At 36.8% G+C, this 16190-nt stretch overlaps 2 protein-coding genes across 6 annotated transcripts in view; one reads left to right on the forward strand and one right to left on the reverse strand.

Annotated features, from left to right (window-relative positions):
• Positions 1-3467: 3467 nt before the first annotated feature.
• LOC106154967 (E3 SUMO-protein ligase NSE2-like) lies at positions 3468-8731 on the reverse strand. The gene is made up of 6 exons (XM_013529540.2): positions 8553-8731; positions 8078-8226; positions 7383-7492; positions 6800-6941; positions 5945-6137; positions 3468-5559 (listed from the first exon to the last, which is right to left on the reverse strand). The coding sequence occupies exons 2-6, from the start codon at positions 8211-8213 to the stop codon at positions 5412-5414; spliced, it is 729 nt and encodes a 242-aa protein (XP_013384994.1). The 5' UTR covers positions 8214-8226; positions 8553-8731; the 3' UTR covers positions 3468-5411.
• Positions 8732-8759: 28 nt separating this feature from the next.
• LOC106154966 (arf-GAP with SH3 domain, ANK repeat and PH domain-containing protein 2) overlaps positions 8760-16190 on the forward strand; it is a 29168-nt gene continuing 21737 nt past the window's right edge. For all 5 annotated transcript variants that reach the window (XM_087018983.1, XM_087018984.1, XM_087018986.1 and 2 more), the window contains exons 1-5: positions 8760-8985; positions 12903-12975; positions 13713-13799; positions 14324-14385; positions 15086-15210. In XM_087018983.1, the coding sequence (XP_086875109.1) occupies positions 8860-8985; positions 12903-12975; positions 13713-13799; positions 14324-14385; positions 15086-15210 (473 nt within the window). In that variant the 5' untranslated portion in view covers positions 8760-8859. The remainder of the gene's footprint in view (positions 8986-12902; positions 12976-13712; positions 13800-14323; positions 14386-15085; positions 15211-16190) is intronic.

Consider the following 16190-nt stretch of genomic DNA (forward strand, 5'->3'; position numbering starts at 1 on the left):
TCCAGATTTCTTGAAATAGATTGATTGATGCCATTGACAGAAAAACTAATACCGCACTTGGAAAAGTTTAAACGATCCATTTTAATGCAATTCTAAAGGATCTCTTCCAAAGAGTGCTAAATATGGTTTTGAATGTTGTGTCTGGTTGTCATTAGTTTAATCATTTCAACAAGATGATGTTATGAAAATTTAATGTTTGCCATTGTGAGCTACAAGGAAGTTTTACACACTGTTACTAGTCCATATCACCATCCAGTTCAATATTGGATACACTCAACACACACAATGCATAGATGGACAGACAGATCGATATCTTATGTAATAGGGAAAATATTTTAATTCATTTCAATTTTCTCTCACAGTATCAGCAAGTCAAGCAGTCAAAATTGACTTACATCTTTACATCCGTCTGCATTCATATAACTACCTTGGATGGGCTTGGTTAATATGAAATTGCTGTGAAACTATCTATTGTTACTTCCACCTTGGGTTCGTTAATAATTTTTTAATTCATTTGAAATGCCCATAAGTGCTCTCCAAGCTTTCCTTTGCTTTGGGTAAAATAATAGCGGTCAAGGTCACAAAAGAGTAACCGTCAGTTTGACTGCTTGTATTGGCTAGTCAGCTCATAAAATTGAAAGGTAAATAGGTCCAGTATCTAAATTCAAACTATAACACAATAACACGGAATATGAAGTTGGCGGAACCAAAAGTAATTATAATTATTGTAATTAGTTAATTGCATTCCTAATATAGGCATTTTTCACTTGCAAAAATGAAATAGCATTTTCACTTCTAGACGTATTTTTCCAAACGTCCTACAGTGTAATAGACTTTAGATGAGGAAGTCGACTTACAAAAGCAAATATCACAAACTAACTCCCGCAGCTGTTGAAATGATCGCTATCACGTGCATTTTTAGGCCAGAAGAAGCACTGTGGTCAAAACAAAACAAAAAAAAAAAAAACTGCGTTCTTTTTTTAGCTAAGCCAAAATTCTTTAAGCAAAAGTCAGCTGTTGATGTGTTTCCCGGATACAATATTTGTCTACACATCTACAGCCACAGCAACATGATCCCTGGACTAACTGATCTGATGACTAAATATAGCCGACTCACTTAAAAGCAAGCCGACTAATTTCCTGATGGCCTCCACGCATACACGCGGGCCATCGCTGCAAAAGCCTTGCAAATAAAACTCAGAGCTAAGATTTAATCCGTTAAATGGTGTGTGTGGAAGTGGAGAGATAATCAGAGGATTAAGCAGAGCTGCTTATAAGTTTGGTCTGCCATATTTAATCGGTAGATCAGTTATAATATTTAAACATGAAAAATAACCATAATGCCTTGCTGAACAGTTTCTTGTTTGTTTTTATTCATTATTTCTTGAAAGGCATCAGTTGGATATCCCTTCATTTCTGATGTAATTCCTTTCTCAAATTCACTGAGGAGAAATGACTTGACCAGAGAATCTTTTTATCCTCCAACTTGCTTCAGTCCCCAACCAACTGGAACACTATCTTGGCTTAAGGCACCTGATATAGGACCTGTCACCTATGCAGTGAAAATTCACAGTGACTGTGCACCTTTCCCAATTTTCCACAACAGCTGCATGGCAGTCTCTGATAACTCCAGATGAAGACAAAGATGTGTGCATGTCACTGGCTGAAATAACACCATGTCCTTCATCAACATAAGGTCTTATGAGCGATGAGAGTCTCTTATGAGACTTTCAAGGGGAGCAGTTTTTGTTCATATTTGTCCTTGCCTGCTTGTGCCGAACAAAGAAGCATATATGTTCAGATAAAGCTGGTATTTCTATGGACAAAATAATGGGAGCACATCATCTAAATTAATATTTCTTCAAGGCCATCCACTTTAGTTTTCAGCTGAAATTTATCTAGCAGAAATATAACTGCAACACAGTTCTAAGTGGCTTTCTCCACGCAGTGGATCTGAAAAATGAAAATATTATTTTACAAATATATCCTTGCTAATAATTAACAGGAAACTATGAAATTTGCCCAGATGAAAGGCTTTTCATAAGCAAGCTTCTATCTAGCAATGATAAAATCCACCTTTAAAGCTAATTATTACAACAAACATCAATGTTATTGAAACAAACATTGATTGGAATACTAAACAACATAATAGTTTTCAAAGAGAAAATCATATAATAAGCAAAACGAAGGTTTTTTTTTAAAGAAAATTAATGAGCAATATAAAGAATGACGAATCTAAGGCAAAGGCATGGCTCAGAATCTCATTTACCTCATACCCATTACTAGCATACTTCCATGATCCTAGTGGTGCAAACACACCTTGGAAATCTAGACACCAGTAGTTTGGTTAGCAAAGGCTTTTCTTTCCCTATGTGAACTGGGTGCTGGCACTCTCTGGATTGAGTCTATTCTGTACCTAGTCGAAATCTGTGAACTGGACATACCGTAAAGCTAAGTAGCTCACTCTTAGAGCGTCTAAAGAATGGGCTCCCTATCACCCCTGACTTGACCCTGGACGCGAAGCACATTCAGATTTCGTAAATGATACTCAACATGTCTGGTGCACTCCCCAAGCAAAATACAACTCGTCTAATATTCATAGGCATTTGTAGCATATAAATATGAACTAAACAGGGGCAGATCCAAGATTCTTTAAAGCCGGAAGGGGGGGGGAGGTGTTCGGAAAGCTGACCATCGCCCACTATGCGTGAGGTTTGGGTCTGCTCAAGGGCCCCGAAAACTTTTTGATGTTTTGGAGAGCAAACAGCGCCCTTAGGTACGGGTTGGAACTTTTCTTTCTCGATTTCTCAATTATGCGCAGGGTCTCCAACTCGTTTTTGCAGGGGTCATTTTCTTGCACTAAACTTTATTCTATTGTACATTTATTGTTCATTTTTTTTAGTTGGGAGTAAAATGGTCTGAAACCAGAAACAACCTCGATGTACAGATCTAAGGTGACGGTCCGTTAAACTCGATCAATGACAAAAACCCTGTTTGCAATGACGTTGTACTGACAACCACTTACACTCAGTGTGTGATTAGGTTGAAATGCTTTTTTTTTTTTTTTTTTTTTTTGTAACCACTTTTGTAAGATTCTATCATAACAATTTGAAACGAAGTCCGGAGTTCTTGAAATATATAAATTAATGCCACTAACAGAAAAACTAATACGGCACTTGGGAAAAGTTTAAACGATTTATTTTAATGCAGCTCTAAAGGATCTCTTCCAAAGAGTGGTAAATATGGTTTTGATCATTTAATCATTTCAAAGAGATGATATCGATGCTATGAAAATTTAATGTTTGGTATTGTCAGTAACAGAGGGGTTTTACACACTGTTACTAGTGCATATCGCCATCCAGTTCAATATTGGATACACTTAGCACACAAAATGTATAGATGGACAGACAGATCGATATGTTATTTATTCTGAATTGTCAGCAGAAGCACAACAAATAGAGAAAACATTTTAATTCATTTCACTTTACTCTCACAGTATCAGCAAGTCAAACAGTCAAAATTGTCTTACATCTTTACATCCGTCTGCATTCATATAACTACCTTGGATGGGCTTGGTTAATATGAAATTGCTGTGAAACTATCTATTGGTACTTCCACCTTGGGTCCGTTAATTACTTTTAATACATTTGAAATGTCCATAAGCACTCTCCAAGCTATCCTTTGCTTTGTGTAAAATAATAACAGTCAAGGTCACAAGAGAGTAACCGTCAGTTTGACTGCTTGTATGGGCTCGCCAGCTCATAACATTGAAAGGAAAAAAGGTCCAGTCTCTAAATTCAAATTATAACACAATGGCACGGAATATGAAGTTGGCTGAACCAAAAGTAATTATAATTATTGTAATTAGTTTATAGCATTCCTAATATAGGTATTTTTCACTCGCAAAAATGGAATAGCATTTTCACTTCTAGACGTATTTTCCCAAACGACCTACAGTGTAATGGACTTCAGTTGAGGAAGTGGACTTACAAAATCAAATATCATAAACTAACTCCCGCAGCTGTTGAAATGATTGCTATCGGGTGCATTTTTAGGCCTGTAGAAGCACTGTGGTCAAAACAAAAAACCGTGTTCTTTTTTTAGCCAGCAAACTGGGTATTTGTATATTCCAATGTACCTGGGAAGGCGGCTTGAGAGCCAGGGTCTTCTAGGTCTTCCGGAAGACGGTCAGATTTTCAAGTTTACATTGACGGTATCTAATTTTTTCTGTCGGAGGACGGTCAAAATGGAGGATGGATCAACAAAGATAATTTGGAAGACTGTCAGAAAATATCGCTGTATACGCCCCTGAGAGCATGCCCAAATTCTTTAAGCAAAAGTCGGATGTTGATGTTTTTCCCGGATACAATATTTTTCTACACATTTACCAATTTGCACTACAGAATTCAATCAGCAATTTACAACACATCATTTTAATCTATATATAATTTTGGCAGTTTCCCTTTATTTTTGAATTGGATAGCATTAAGAAACCAATAGGTCACTTCAAAACCTAAATAGCATCTAAAATTTTTCATACATCATCATGCCTTGCCACATAACTCCGTGAATTATCCCACATCCAAGTCTAATTGCCCTTCCTATTGAATACAGTGACGTACAGAGGTATCTGCATCTGCCTCCAAAATTAGCACAGTTCTAATGGCATACTTATATCAACAATTTTTAACATATCCCACCTTGAATTTATACCATTGTAAAAAAGTTATACAGAGAATGAAATTCTGTCAATATAAAAACTGAAAAAATTAAGTGAGGAAGTCACCAAATGGTGCTATTCAGTCTCAATTTTTTTCATTTTCATTCCAAGATTTCTGTCATCGTCCTATTACCACCAGTGACTCTCATTTACTGGTTTGGGTTGCCCCCTAAAAAATGGAAGAATAAATTAAGTCCTGCGACAGTTCACCAGGACCATGTCATAACATAAACTCCATGCACCACTACAGTATCTTACTACACGTGATAAGTGTCACTTTCCTTAATCTCTTTTAGTCATAGACTGGGTTCCCATACCTAGATTGATCCATCTGGATCGACCTAACTCCGTGAGGAGTCTCACTAAAATGCTATCATCTAACTGGCTTAAATGTCTGTCATGCCCACCAAATCAGCTAGAGGTCAAGATAATTACCCCCTAACAACTTTACTAGGCGTGACAGACATTTATGCCGGTCAAGTTGACAGCAATTTAGTGAGATTCCCCAGGGAGATAGATCGATCCAATTATCTGTGAGAATGGTCCCACAATGTCCTTTCGCAGTCAGCAGCATTTAAAAAATATATCCACAGCTTCCTCTTGTGTTCTCAGTGTTGACAAAACCTTGGTTGACACTGAACAAATCTAGCACCCTGATGACTCTCACTTGGAATTCCAAGTTCATGAGCTGTCACACATTAAATGCCCCTCTTCCTGGTCGCTTTGTCCTCTTTCCTTCCTGTCTGTTCTTAGTTTCTATGTATCGTTTGAATTTATTGTCTTCCTCCAGGTCGTCCTGGCTGATGGGTTTAGTGTTGGCACATCCCGCCACCGGGCACCTGAGGGGAGACATAGACAGTTAAAAGTAGCGCAGACTAATTCCCTGATGGCTTCCCGCCTCCACTGAGGGGAGAAATTGACATAGAGGGCATTCACTAAAAGTTGATCCCTGGACAAACTGATCCACTGACTAAATATGGCCGACTCACTTAAAAGCAAGCCGACTAATTCCCTGATGGCCTCAACGCATACATGCGGGCCATCGCTGCAGGGGCCTTGCAAATAAATCTCAGACCTAAGATTAAATCCCTTAAATGGTGTGTGTGGAAGTGTTAGCTGTATACTAACTTGGTTGTCACCCCTCATTTTCAACATTGTGTTAGCTGTGTACTTACTTGGCTCTGTCACCTCTCATCTTCAACATTGTGTTAGCTGTGTACTTACTTGGCTCTGCTGCCTCTCTTCTTCAGCATCTCCTCTACGGCGGCTCTGTCATATCTGTGATCACACAATTTGTTCCTCATGGGGTTGATCATCTCTTGACCCGTGTACGGACACTTGGTGACCACCACTTGCTGGGTCATGGCAAGGTCATCATCATCAAGGTCAAGGCTGGCCTGCTCTGGCATTAACTCATCTGGACAATAGAAAGAAACATGAAAAGGTATTCCATCTTCATTTGAGAACATCCTTACTCATACTTTTTATCAGTCTATGTCAATCCTTCAAACCTACTTATATTTTCCAACTAATACCTTCAAAATGTTCCAACCCTTCAAATTACTACCTAACATTAGTATACATTCTTAAAATATATATATTATATTTTAGTATATATTCTTATATTCTTCTTCATTTGAGAAATGTTCCGACCCCTCCAATAACCACCTGATGTAAGTACATTTTCTTCAAAAATGTATAGGGAGACATGGTGGTTCAACATACAACGAAATGATTTAATTGAAAATGGTATAAAATATCCCAGTCAAGCAAAGATCCCTGAGTAAGAAAATATTGCTTATTCTTAAGGAAAATGTGACTTAGTTGGAAAGCCCAGATAGGATGACTTTGAACATTTACAGGTGATTTGGGAGGGGTGGGGGGGGGGGGGGGGGATGGAAGAGAATGACAGCATGCTTGTCAATGTCTCTGACAGTAAAAAGGAACATTACATGGAATGGTTCTCAAAAGCCAAATAGAAAAGTTTAGTGATCAGGTCGCCAGTAATAATGTAACGGTTCCAAAAGGGGTAACTAGAAAATGTGACACCAGTTAAGAGTACTTCTGGCAGAGCCTCACCTGGGTGAAGTGTGTCCCATATCTTCTGATTCAGATCTTTATATTTGATGTGTTCCTGTAACCTGGCAGGGTCTATTGTCTTTTTCCTCTCAGTGAATTCTCTGTCCAACATGTCCGCCATGCCCACCGTGTCACCAGTGCTCTGGGGTGGTCAAAAGGAATTACTTAACAATGAGTAAGCATACTGTTCTATGGGTACTTACACAAACTTACACAAGAATTTGAATAAAGAGGTGAATTAATTTGAAAAACACCCATATTTATAACACACTAACTGTTTGACAATCCTCTGTTCATAAGCAAAGAGAGTTGTACATATGTAACTGTTACATTTTCTTGTGTAAATCTAATCCAATCCTTTTTTTATCAAAGAATGCTGCTCATAGAAATGTACAAAATACAGTGAAATTGAATAAAAGAGCACAAAGTATAGCACAAACGCAATTTATGCAAGTTATTTGACCCAATCTAAAAAAAAATTATTCCAGAACCAAAAAAAAAAAAAAAAAAAGCTTACAGTACTGATATTTTCTACAAGACCACAAGATGTCACTTTGACAAGAGAAGACAGGTTCCAGTTTACCTGAGTTTTGACGTGATCAACTGCGGAGAGGAAATGCTGAAGCTCAGCCTCCATGCTTATATACTGCAGCATCATGTCTTTTAACTCATTCTCTTTATCCGTGCTCTCACCTAAATATAAACCATCAATATATGAACATCAAGACTTTCCACATCACAAAATGATTAGAAGTATTTTAAGCACTAAATCTTTGGAATGTAATGTTAACATCAGTCATGCGATCTGAAGTCTAGGGAGTGTTGATGATTCTTCCTAAAACCCGTTAGTCTAGATACCCTTGAGCTCAGAAAGAATCGGACATTACCAAAAGTAACAATTTTTAACAACTGGTTACGCCCCTCTTTTATACATGGATTGCGTTACTTGAACACAATGCATGAGTTATCAACAGACAATACATTGCAGCATGGGATGTTAACCCTGGTCTAAACAGAGGTATCAGCTCTAATACCCTATAACTATCACTGTTAGCTAGATATCGCTGTGAGCTAGCTGTTAACAGATAATCTAGAGGGTTCTTTCTGACCTCAACTATATGTGTTGTTGTTATTTACTTATAAACTGTTACACTGGTCAATTACAGCCAACTGCACATCTCACTGTGGGCTCTTTTCATTAATTGACCATCTCTCCCCCCTCTCTTCTCAAGTTAACGCCAGAATGTAGTTATCACATTTATCACTGTATGATCACACCTTTGTCACACTGCACAAAGTCTTGTGTCACGTCTATAACGGTCTCCATTCCAACTGTGATGTAGTCTTTCACTTTATCCAGCTTTTCCAGAGCTTGGTCAACCACGGCGAAGCGGGCTTGGTGATTGCCAGGCATTTTGTTGCTTGGTCTGCAATCAAAAACAAACACTGGATGTGTCTTAAACGGCTCTCAAATTCTGCCGTGCATTCTAGATATATTGGAATACAGAACTATATTAAAAGTGTAAATTACAATAAGAGGCAGGCATGATTTTTTTTTGACTGTATTAGGATTCTGCATCAAACATATTTAAATTTCTTTTCGCAATAATTCTTTTCATCTAACATTTGAATAACCCTTCAACGTGCCAATAATTTTGTGAATCTTTCCCAAATTTTTATTTTTTAAATGTGGCAAGTGACTAATCTGAATAAACAGGAAATTTGACAAATAGAAAGTGCTCTGTTTACAAACCTTGCCGCGAATTGCACGGAATTGTGGGATATGTCAAGTCCGCAGCAACTGGCTTAAAAATATTTCCTCAAGTTATTGTGAAAAAAAATTCCATTTTACATATAAAGATTATTCTTAACGCCAAAATAAAATGAAATACATTTCTTAGTTAACAGATTATATGATACTTGAAATAACTCTCAAAGATTCTGCAAAAATATAATTCGCTCCGTGACGAAGCTACTTTGAAATCGAGAATGGGAAGTGGGATTCAATCTCGCAGGAATTAATACTTAAACCTCGGGCTGCGCGTGCATCTGACGTCACGATGCCTGACGTGCTGTCGGTGCCAGAATTCCTGGCAGAAACGTGGGAGGATTTCCACTCCCCCACGACCTCTGCGTTCGTCAGTAAGATGGGGCAGTGCCGCAACACAGTAGCAGGGCTTGAAGAGGTGTGTATGAAATTCCTCAATAATCACTTGAAAATATTTTTTACAGGGACTCAGATTTCCTCGCTCTCTATATTAACATTGCACCTGTTTGCTGCAGTTGCCTTGATTGCGATGCCAACAAGTCGTGAAAATGAATTTTTCAATGATTTGTTGAGATAATAGATTAAAGGGAAGATAATCTCGTTTTTACTGAAGTCTAGAGTAATCCGTTTATATGCATACAACTAAAATATTGAAATGGAAATAAAATGGGAGGCTGCGTCTGCAAGAGTTAATTGCAAAAGTTAAAGCATTTGTCTTGTAAGTCACTCTGTTGGAAAAACCCTGCTCCCAGTGTGAAGCTCTTCTCTGGATCATACATGATTCATAGTGACTGAACAGTTGTATTGATCCTGATAATAATAGTATTAATGGTCCCTGCTTTGTTCTGTGAGCTGCTCTTTTGTTGTGTAGTGATCAACCCTGTTTTAGAATATTTCCAATAATTAGCGTCCATTGACTCAGTGGGAGTACCAGTGCATGTTATTTCACAGGAGGGGGGCGTGTACATACATGGATTTGTTTCATGTCAATATTTTTAATGAGAAATGTATATATATACAGTATCATTTATGAGTCAGAACTAACAGTGTGAGTCTGTTAATGCAGTAAAGTTGTGGTGCTGTAACTCACCATGTGATAATGATTGACAGTTTGCATGCAATCTCCTGGAGCAATAGATCTGTAATGTTGTCCTGACCCCTGAAACCCTAGATACGCTCCGTCGTGATTTATTGAGAAAAAGTCTACGGCTATAACTCATCTGTAACATTGACTGAATTATCTCCGGCCAAATCAGCATGTAGCTACTGCAGTGGAAATATTTTGAAATGAGTGAAACAGATACTCGTACTGGCCTGTAGCCCGCAAATTCAAAGGGGTGGTTCTTTTTCTAAAAAAGTGGACCTTTTGTACAATGAAGTCTATATGTGTACTTAGATCAAATGTTACCCAAATGGACCTTTTCCTGGCAAAATGGGCAGTTCTTTCGAACCCCCCCTTCCCCCTGGCTACAGGCCTGTCGTATGTCTTGTATTTTTTTAGTCGGTTGGTCATATTCTCTCTCTCTCCCTCTCTCTCTCTCTCTCTGTTCACTTTCCTTTCCTCCTTCCTTCTCTTCTCTTCTCTCTTTGTCTTTCTCTCTCTCTCTCCATCACTTCCTTTTTTTGTTTTTCCTTTCCTTCCCTCCCTCTCTCTTTCTCTCTCTTTTCTCTTTTTTCTTTCCTTCTCTCTCTCTCTCTCTCTCTCTCTCTCTCTCTCTCTCTCATGTGTTAGTTCAGGAGGTATATACTAGTATATCAGTGTAGATCTGCAGGCTGCAGAAGACATGTTTTGTTGTGGAGGATATAAATCAGTGCCAGGTGGGAGGGGAGGGAGGTCAGCTCACTTAGGCAGAAATTTGTCCTGGACAAAACTTGAATTTTGAGTAAAAATATTGAATCGGCAAAGAGAAAATCATAGCCAAAGAAAAATCTCTCGAGTTATTTCCTGTTTTGGCGATTTTTGGTGTCTGCCTTTATATGTTTTGTTTCAAATAATTACTAGTAGAAGGTGATGTTTTGGTCATGGTGAAAAAGGAGCTGTGATCAGATCACAGAAATATGATTGGTTTTAGAAAGATTTAGGGTAGTTACATCACAATTAATGTAAAACAAGTATAATAATAATAATAAAAAAAAAACAAGTACAATAAAAATATCAAATCACTGCTGCAGCAGTATGTTATGCTGTCAAAATCCCTGTTGAAAGCTGATTCATGACCAACATTTCACGATGGTAGTCTGCGATCTGCTATTAAACCAAGACAGTACTTGTAAGCTTAAAGGTGCTGGAGAACTCTGAAATTCTCAGTTGATATCCTCTTGGGGAAACCGTAAGTGCTCTGTATTGATTGTTGGCGTATGGTGTTCGTAACAAATCCTGCTCAGGAGAGAGAGATCCATCTCCATAGAGCCTTGCCAAAATTATAGATTAACTAGCTGAACTGATAACCAGACTCTTCCACTAGTCTCGGGCTCTACTAGGGACCATTCCCAGACCCTGTGGTACTTACTGTGGATCGATCTATCTCCTAGGAGATTCTTGCTAAATTGCAATCAACTTAAGCCTACTGAAGCTGCTAGGAGGTAATTAATTGTTGTTATAGTAGGGCTGTCAGACATCTTAGCCATTTAACCTGAAAGCATTTTAGCGAAAAAAAAAAAAAAAAACACTTGGGAGATGGATCCATAAGCTATTTAGCCAAGAAACCCTTGGAGATGGATTGATCCTGTTAAATCGATCTAGGTATTGGAACCCAGTCGTTGTCAATCTTCCCAATTTCCTTGCCACAATTAATGATAAGGTTTTTTAACTGATAACAGTGGGCTCTTCCGTATTTCTGGGTGTTCTCTTTTCCTTAACTGGTTCAAATTGGGTTATCTGTTATAACAGTGTTTAAGACAAAGAGAGCACACAACACGTCTGCCTGCAGGATAAGATAGTTATTACCGTACTGAAGAAGATGGACCCCAGGCAATGGGTGTATTAAATAATCTCTGGGTTGAAAGATGATCCAGGCAAAAAAAGGCTGGAAAATGTAGTTGGTGCTAGTAACTTTGCTTGATAGTTGGTAACAAGCTGCAATTTTTTTGAAGAAGTATTAATAGTCATTGTTTATAGAGGAAATCTGAGTACTAGTAATATGCTGTCTGAGATAAACAAGAGAAGACCACAAAAATGCCATAAAGTGTCTCTTTTTGTTTGCAATTCAAGATCCAAAGTGTAAACTGTAATAAATTTCCTACAGATCCAGATCCAAAGTGTAAACTGTAATAAACTTCCTACAGATCCCAATCCAATGTGTAAACTGCTATAAATCACTTACAAAGAAATTGAGATTTTTTGAGGTTTGTAGGTTACCATAAAAATTTCGTCATTTGCTGTATAATCTGTCTACATATATATTGACCATGGAGAGAGCTAGTGTGTGTTCACTATTAAATTATATGGTTTGTCTGCTCCCAGTGCACTTTACTGATAAGACCAGCCATCTTTATTTTATCATCACCATCATCCATAACCAGGGCCATCTTTACACTTATCATCCACAGGCAGGGCTGTCTAACCCAACCAGTGCTTACTGTCAAGTTTTATATTGCCAAATTTTGAAATCCATTTTCACTGAGGACCTATTTTGATGTGGGGACATTTTATTAAATCATTAATTGATTTGATTACAAATTCAGAATTTGTCTTGGCAAATACTTGACTTACTCTGGTATGACTTTTGCCTCAGTTCATATCTTTAAGGGAGACTTTTTACAGGGTGATAAGAAATCGTAATTCAGGAGTTATTAGGACGTGGCAGATCTGTGGTTCAAACTTCATGGCCCCGGAGTGAGGATAGATGTTAGGATTGATTGGAAAATATCCTCATCATTGTTATCCTGAGCAAGGGCACTAGGGTGTTATAGTTGAGACTGGTATAGTGGATGACTAATAAAAATGATGGAAGTGTTTTTGTGGTGGAGAATCATAGCACTGTTTTTCTTTGTTAAAAAATACATGGTGGAATATTAAAATGATTGGAAAGAATTTTTTTGTGTGTCTGGCTTAGAAGATAAATGGGCGATACATACAAGTAAGTAAGAATGATCATAAGATAGAGAGAATTATAAATGTTAAGCACAACATTCCAGGCCCTTGTCACACTTTCATGAAGATTTTTACAAGCTGCATTGACATTTGATACAACTCAAACCTTTTTCTTTTAATCAGAAAAATGTACTTGAATCAAACTTTTTTTCATCATCCGTTGTTGCCCAGATATGCATTTTAAAAAGTGGAAGAATTATATTCGTCAGTCAGGGTAATAAGGTAGAAATTTTTATTTTCAGACTTTGGATTTTGACCGGAGTGGACTAATAAAGATGAAGAAGTCAATTAAAGCCATTTATAATTCTGGAAACCGTAAGTAACCTAAACTTGTCAGCATCATTCCATTCATGTAACAATAAATATATATATTTTGTAGAATCCATTCTTTATTTTCTTTTAATGGATCAGTTTTGTGAAGTTGCCTAATTTGAAGTTCCATTTTTCCCATGGTTATTCCACACACACACACACACACACACACCCACACACACACACTACATTGTGTAACATTTGCATAATTTTGACTCGTCAAATTATTTTCTCTTCTTTATTCAATACAATACCCTCTATTGGACACAAATGTACAGTAGAAGCAATGTCAAAACATCATGATGGGGCTGAAATAATTTTGTGGAATGACCCTTCTGATATTTTATCCAAATGCTAATCTCGTCTATTAAAAAAGATCATAGGGGCATTGATGACTGGGTTGGGTTATCATATATCAGTGACTTCCTACAAAATGGTCTGCAGGCCGTGGTGTAAACAAATGTTTATTTCAAAATACTACAGCTATGTCCTGCGTGCATCACATTGCTTCTGCCAAATAATTAGTTGTATAGTCTATGAAATAATATTAAGAATAGGAAAACAAACAAAAGTAAGAATTGTTTTCTTTTTAAATGATATTTAATTGCATTTGGATTTTTTCTCCATGTATAAACTGGACAGTCCTGACAGAACTGTTTTCAATTATAAAAACAACATTTTTACATAATTACACAAGACAAATGATCTATAAATGTGAAATTCCTGATTTCGTATTTCAGTGCACGTAGCCAATGAACTTTATATGGCAGAAAACCTGGAGAAGCTGGGATGGAATGCCTTGAATAAAGAACAGGAACAAGAAATAGGTATGACACATTTGTGGATTTTTTCCCAGTGTTCAAGGGACATGTTTTTGAAAAGAGTTTAAATTATTTATAAAATACAGAAGTTTGTTTCCAGTATTCCAACCTTCAGCCCACTGTAACTCTCTTGTCGTTATATATTCATTTAGGAAAAAAAGCTAATTTTCATGCAGATATTTCTTGAAAATGATCAAACTTAAATTTCACCACAACGGAACAGATCTGACCAAATAAACATAAAGTTAGGCTACATTCAGAACAGTGGACTAACTAGTGCATAGGTCAGATATGGTGACCCACTACAAAAGCTTGTTGTCTAATCAGCTAATAGACACTGAATAGATATCCCGTGGGGAAGTATTCAAGTGGGTCAGCCATATTTGACCTGCGGACTAGTTAGTCCACTGTTCTGAATGTGGCCTTAGTTTAAAGCCGTACTTTAAATTATTAATATAAACATAGGAACTAGTCTCTGTTACTGATAATAACCATACGGGTGCTGTATGTCTTATTTTTCTGTCCTCCAGGGGCCGCCTTTCTCAAGTTTGCAGTCGTCACAAAGGAGTTGTCAGCACTCATGAAAAACTTGGTAATTTGATATGTGTTTAACACTGTCAAGAACAGTTTGAAGTTGGTTTATTTTGTAAACTGCAGGTTCCACTTTGTAAAGTGAAAAGAAAAAGAGATTTAAAGCAATAATAACTCTTCGTTTCGGCCAAAAAATGAATTTTCCTGGAGTAAACAACAATTTTCCCATACTTACCAATGGTTAATGAATCCATTTTTACATTCAAAGTTAGTCCCTGGTTTTTTTCTAAAAAGTTTGGTTTTTTGTTAAAATCTCTTAAGAGATTTTAACAACGTATAGACATCAATGGAGGTCGCGTGGTCTAAAGACAAGTTCAAATATCAGAATAAAAGCTATAACTTCTGTTTTTGTGGTAAAACAGAATATATTATATTTCTATTAGTTATTCACAAGGTTTTTATTGTGAAATATAGGTCTCATACAAAGAGTTATTATGCCTTTAAGCCCTGTTGCTTTAGATTTAAGTGCAAGTTATATGAAATAAGATTTAAGTCTGGTTTCTTCAAGAAAATAAATAGGTAAATGCAATGGCAGATATTAAGCTTATTGCACTATATTAGTTACTTTTATAAAGTCAGTTTGCTTTTATAAATAGAAAAAATTTAAGAATCTTCTTGAAAAAAAAATTATAAAAAAAAAATATTTCAGAAGAACAAAAAAAATTCAGAGTTGAAGTTGAACCAGTCTGTGACTATTTCAGATGCAGAACCTGAACAATATTGTGATGTTTCCACTTGATTCCTTTGTGAAGAGCGAGTTGAAAGGAGGGAAAGGTGATCTCAAAAAACCCTTTGACAAAGCCTGGAAGGAGTACGAGTCCAAATTGTGAGTATTTGTGATAGCTTACTTTAAGTTGACCCTCATGAGGAGCTCATTTGTTTCTTATTTATATATATATATATATTTTATTCACAAAAAGACATCAAAAATACATATGTAGACACACACACACACACAAGAACACACACAAGACATTCATTATACATTAAGTAAACATGAAATATATGTAGATAGCCAGACTATGTACAAAACAGTATATTACAAATGATGCTGCACATTACACGATACAAACATTTTACATTTTACATAAAAGAGATTAGCGAAAAAGTAAAGTAAATTTATAAGTGGAGAACTATGTATATTTTTTTAATCATACTGCAGGAAACTGACAATAGAGTCAGTTACTTCATTTGGTGCCGTGCTCATTCGTTATTCCTTTCATTTGTTAGTACTGGCATTTGAATAAACCATTCGTATTATTTCTGCTCAGATATAATCATTATTATTTGATAATTTTTATACCACACTACATGAAGTATATAGCATAGGTAGTGCATTATTACTTGTTTAATTGATCAAATATTTTTCAGTAATCTTTACTCAGTGCTTTTTGAAAAATATTAATGCTTTTAACATAGAAGCTTTATAGCACATGCTGTATCGTCCTTTGAAATGTATGCATGTTATAAAAAGTAAAACAAGAAATCACCTCGTAAGCTTGTCTGATATATATTTATTTTCCTAACAATGCGTCCTAGTAACAGCGTTAGCTCAGGTCGGCTGCCGTTACTGCTACAGTGGTATAACTTCAACAGTTCACAACATTTCAATGTCGCTAGCTTAGAGCCAGCTTAGCTTCTAGAGAAGGGATGCTTCTAGTAAGCCTTCTTGATGTATGCCTTGCTTGGGTAGCTTTGCTCAGATCTTGGCTTGGTCTGTTTGGAAAGTGTTTTTAAAGAACGTTTCAGGAAGAGATGAGGTGCTCAGAACCAGGGTTCTCCTATTCCTGTTTTCTCTGCCATCTT

The sequence above is a fragment of the Lingula anatina genome, chromosome 8 (genome assembly GCF_051362555.1).
Source record: "Lingula anatina isolate TDL-2025a chromosome 8, LinAna3.0, whole genome shotgun sequence".
In the NCBI taxonomy this organism is placed as follows: domain Eukaryota; kingdom Metazoa; phylum Brachiopoda; class Lingulata; order Lingulida; family Lingulidae; genus Lingula; species Lingula anatina.